This window comes from Condylura cristata, unplaced genomic scaffold, assembly GCF_000260355.1.
Source record: "Condylura cristata isolate star-nosed mole 26May11 unplaced genomic scaffold, ConCri1.0 scaffold00015, whole genome shotgun sequence".
In the NCBI taxonomy this organism is placed as follows: Eukaryota; Metazoa; Chordata; class Mammalia; order Eulipotyphla; family Talpidae; genus Condylura; species Condylura cristata.
Window position 1 is genome coordinate 7,311,823 of NW_004567116.1, and position 5,231 is coordinate 7,317,053.

Here is a 5,231-nt window from a genome sequence, read left to right on the forward strand (position 1 = left end):
GTTGACTGTGTGAAAACATTTAGATGTATGAAAGAACAACAAATGTTTCCAAATTATTCCTTGAATGCCTAGTATTTTGATTAGAAGGCATTTTATAGTGGGGCTACTTTACTCAATAAATGTGAATTTACATTTGGGTAAACAATACATAGGTTTTCTATGACTTTGCCACACAAGGCTCTTGGTAAAGATAAAAAATTCTTTCTTTCAGGAAGTAATTTATAATAAATATCCTAAATTAATGTATATTATGCCTGATAGTCATTTACTTGTTTGTTTTCTTTCATTTAATTTTGTTTCCATAAGACATCAGAAATATGGGAATATTAAGTTTTGTAAGAAAACACAATTTGCCCATTGAAAGCAGCATTTGCATATTCAAATTTACATACATGACCTACAAATGAAAATTTTATATTTCATAACCATTTTTCATTTACAGATTGAATATTTCTGTGCATCATCTAAGACAATGCAGCCAAATAATGTCACTGAGTTCATACTGTTAGGATTGACCCAAGATCCTAAGAGACAAAAAATGGTAATTGCTGTCATCTTCATTTTCTATCTGGGAACTGTGGTCGGGAATTTGCTGATAATTGTGACCATCAAGTGCAGCCGGACACTCGGGAGCCCCATGTACTTCTTCTTACTCTATTTATCCCTTGCTGATTCCTGCTTTTCAACATCCACAGCCCCAAGACTCATTGTGGATGCTCTCTCTTCTAAAAATACCATATCTTACAATGAGTGCATGACTCAAGTCTTTGCAATACATTTATTTGGTGCCATGGAGATCTTTGTTCTCATCCTTATGGCAGTTGATCGCTATGTGGCCATCTGTAAACCCTTGCGTTACCCAACCATCATGAGGCAACAGGTCTGCATCATCCTGATTATTTTTGCCTGGATAGGGTCTTTTACACATTCTATAACTCAGATCATTATGGCCTTGAGATTGCCATTTTGTGGACCCAATCTGATTGATCACTATTGCTGTGATCTTCAGCCCTTGCTGAAACTCGCATGCATGGACACTTATGTGATTAACTTGTTGTTGGTATCCAACAGTGGAGCAATTTGCACATGTAGTTTTGTGATTCTGATGATCTCATACATTGTTATCTTGCACTCACTGAAGAGCCACAGTGCAGAAGGCAGGAAAAAAGCTCTTTCCACCTGCACTTCCCACATCACTGTAGTAATCTTATCCTTTGGCCCTTGTATATTCATATATACACGTCCCCCAACCACATTCCCCATGGACAAGATGGTGACAGTGTTTTATACCATTGGAACACCCTTTCTCAACCCACTCATCTATACACTGAGGAATTCAGAAATGAAAAATGCCATGAGAAAATTATGGCATGTCACAATTATATCAGAAAATCAAAGATGAAATTAGGACCTTGCTTAATTACTGGGATACAGTTCAACAAAATCACTATGTATTTTAGTGTATTTTCCAATAGCCCGATGCAATGTAATATAAAGTACCTACCTCCCCTTACATTCTTCTATGATGATTCAACATATTTAATAATTAAAAGAACATTTTAAAAGATCTTAGCAAAAAATATTTAGTGGGATAAAGACAAAAATTAGGTGCTACAAATGTATATTTGGCATGAGTAGAGCAGAAATAAATGCAAGAAATAGGAAAATCTCAGCCGCTATTATATAGTTGAAATATCTAGCAAATTGAATGTTAGTTTTGCCTATTCACTCATGATTCACATCTTCCTTCTAATAAGTAATATAAGAAATAATAAAGTATACTGTTATTGAAGAGTAATCATTTAATAATCCAAAGAAATTAGGACTTCCATTGTCCCTATTTTGAAAATGAAGGAACTTACAAAGTGAGAGATCATCATAACAGGGATGATTATTATATTCAGAGATCATAACTAGCTGAGCTATTCAGGCTCTATACATAACTGCTATATGCATAGAGAAAGTGATAATAGAATGTCAACTTTAGTAGATGCCATTTATTGAACCAATTATATTGTTGGGCAGACTGCAGATATTGTTCATTAGCAATAACTCAACTCTGATAATTTTATATACTAGCTACTGATTTCTACAGACCATAAGTAATAGTAATTCCATGCCTATTAACTATGACACATCATGGCATATTGGCTTTAAATAATAGGTCACTGAACACCTGAATGGTAAATCACAATGACTGCACTACGTTTCCAAATATCTTTTAGGCTTTAGGACTGTTTAGCACTGCCCATGGCTCCACCTTAGACTGCTAACCCATTAATAATTGTGCTGACTCAACTTGAATATAGATAGATAGATAGATATGTATGTGTGTGTGTATATATATATATATTATTGTCAGGTAGGACGAAAGGCATAAAATATTTGTCTATTAACTGACAGCTGTTTTTACAAGGCAGAGCAATGTCTTGTTGATAATAGTGAATGCATGAATAGAAGCATAAAAGTAGATGCATAAAACAATGAAGTATAGAGCTCATAAATGGTATAGAAATAAGGGAGTTCTTTTTCTGTTCTTAAACAATTCAAAATTTGATGATTAGTAATGGCACAGTTCATAGATAAAACATGTATTGTTTGAAATCCTGCTTAAACTAAGAATTAAAAAATATCTGAAGTACAGGTTCTCAGTTAATGAACAAAGAGTAACTGTGATAATTGATGCTCTCAACAAGTTTTTATTATCTTGTGAATGTGAACGATTTATGTCTCATATTTCTGTTGTTTACTTTTTCCTAAAATCTCTTTAATAAAGTCATTTATTAAAGTATATCACCCCATGTATACACGATTTCACAATAAATATATCTCATTCATGTTCTGTGTACTACTATATATATATCATCAAAAATTTTGGCACTCAAGAAATGCATCAGACATGTTGATAAATATTTTGCCTCAGTGATAAGGAAGCCAGCATGTAAGATCTACTGAGAAAACCCTGGATGGGACCAAAAATGAAAACCCACTGTTAAAAATGACACCTCTGAATCCCATAAAAGTTTTTGAGGAACAGGAGCAAAGACCTGAGGAATAAAAAAGGACTTCCTAGGTAAAAGACAACAAATATGCCCCCAAAGGGAGAAAAGAAATAAGTAGAGGGAATAAGCATCAGTTGAATAGTGCACATTTCAAAACCAAGAGTTTAAAAAAGAGGAAGCAGGAAACCTAATATATTCAAAATGGTTATGATCACAACTATTCTACAAATTCAATAATAATTTGTTGAACCACCACAAAGTGTTAGGAAGCTTGTTTAACATGGGACTGGTAAACGCCTACATAGCAAGATATAAAACTGGAGAGATATTATCGGGATATCAGGAAGACTTTGCTAGCCCTATTAAATCTCAATGCTGATTATTTGGGGGGTGGGAAACGCAATTTTTTTTTCCTTGCCTACAGGATGATGCAGTATAACTTGGTCTCAGATAGATGACTGCCGCTACCATGGGGGGGTGACTTGACTAGCAAAAACTTAAAGCAGGGGACAGTGCAAGGCCTTTATGATCAGGATATTAAATGATGGGTGATGGTGGGGCTCCTGCTGGAGAAATTGCTTGACACTTGTGTGCTGCTGACTCAAACAACTGGCCTTCTATCAGTGCACACACATATATATGGACAGTTAATGTATGAAGTAGAAGCCAAGAACATACACTGAAGATATGGTCTTCTCAACAAATCGTCTTAGAAAAACTGAACAGCCACATGAAAATTATGAAAGTAAACCACCATTTCCACACTACATGCACAAGTTAGATTGAAGAATAGATTGTTAGCTATGGAACCTTAAAATACATAAAAAAAAAAAAATAGTAAAAACACCTCTTGACATTGGTTTCAAGGCTAGCTTTGGGGGCTATCCCTCCCTGGTGGCACAACTGGTAAGGATGCAGCACTGAAAGCTAGCTGCAGCCACCTCAGTGAGGCTTCATTCAATCTCCAGCCCTAGAGGTCATCCACATGGCGTGGCAGACCTCTCCTGAGGCGCCCGCTGCTCCCCTCTGCAGTGTACTTCGTAGATCTGCCTATTCTGCTCGCCACTCTGTCTCTGTCCTCTCACCACCCTGCATCTCTGGCCTGTACCCCATTCTGTATGCATAAATAAGTCAATCTTTAAAAAAAAAAGCAAAAATAAACAAATAGGAATATGTCAACCTAAAAATCCTTGCACAATGAAATAAACATCTTTTAATGAACAGGTACCATACTGAATGGAATAAAATATTGCATGTTTTAATAAAAGATATTAAAAACTCTCCTTATTCATAGTGTAATAAGACAGACTGAAGGTTAACTTTTATCACATCAGTCTCCTGTTTCTTAATTGAAAGGATGGGACACTTTAGGGAATGACCTTCCCCAGACTCCTTATTTTACATCATTCATGCTTAAATACTCCCCCCCAGGGAAGGGACAAAGAGAGGCATTTCCCAGTCACAGTCCTATCTGAGAAACATATCCCAGTCAAAATCAGGTGTGTGAGAGATCTGGGACCATCTCAGCCTGACTGCTGGAACACAGATGAGAGCCTGAGCCTTGATGTTCATCAGAGAACCTGGCACAAGTATCTTAGACAGACTATTCAAAACTCTTTTTTTACTTTTTTTCAAGACTATCCAAATGACCTTTGGAAGAAAATGGCCAGTCGGATATCCTAACCTCTTTATGACTTCTACGAAAATGCTTAACTGCCTTTCATACTTAGAGAAAATGAATCTGGTCAATATCAGAGTGGCACTCTAATGTTGGAAAAAAGCATTTGTGGAAGGACAAAAGGTTTAAGGAATTCTCTAGAAGTGCTACCATTTAAACTGAGAAAATGAATTAAAAGGCATATCCAGCTGCTCCTGGTACAAATGGCCACTGCTAGGTAAGATCTGCTGGTAGATGAGGGTGTGAGAGGTGAGCAAATAGAAATAGCATCTGTTTGAGGGTTACAGGGAATATTCCGTGGATGTGATGAGTTTGATAAGAGCAGGTTCCCCTCCTCAGTGTTAATTAACTAAATATAGAACAGGGCCAGAGACTATTGAATTTTTTCTATAGGAAACGCTTTAATAATTTCATTCACTCAATATTTTTATTAAATATATATTCTTTCTAGATATTTAAATCCTGCAAAGAACAGATAAAAGTTAACTTTCTTATATTTCTTCATTCTAATGTATATCATTCTTATATAAATTATATATAATGAAAACATA

At 35.7% G+C, this 5,231-nt stretch overlaps 1 protein-coding gene across 1 annotated transcript; it reads left to right on the forward strand.

The window, feature by feature from the left end:
- Positions 1–472: 472 nt before the first annotated feature.
- On the forward strand, positions 473–1,402 carry LOC101618994 (olfactory receptor 4C11-like). The gene has a single exon (XM_004682795.1). It carries the CDS (start codon positions 473–475, stop codon positions 1,400–1,402), a length of 930 nt encoding a protein of 309 aa, XP_004682852.1.
- The last annotated feature ends 3,829 nt before the right edge of the window (positions 1,403–5,231 follow it).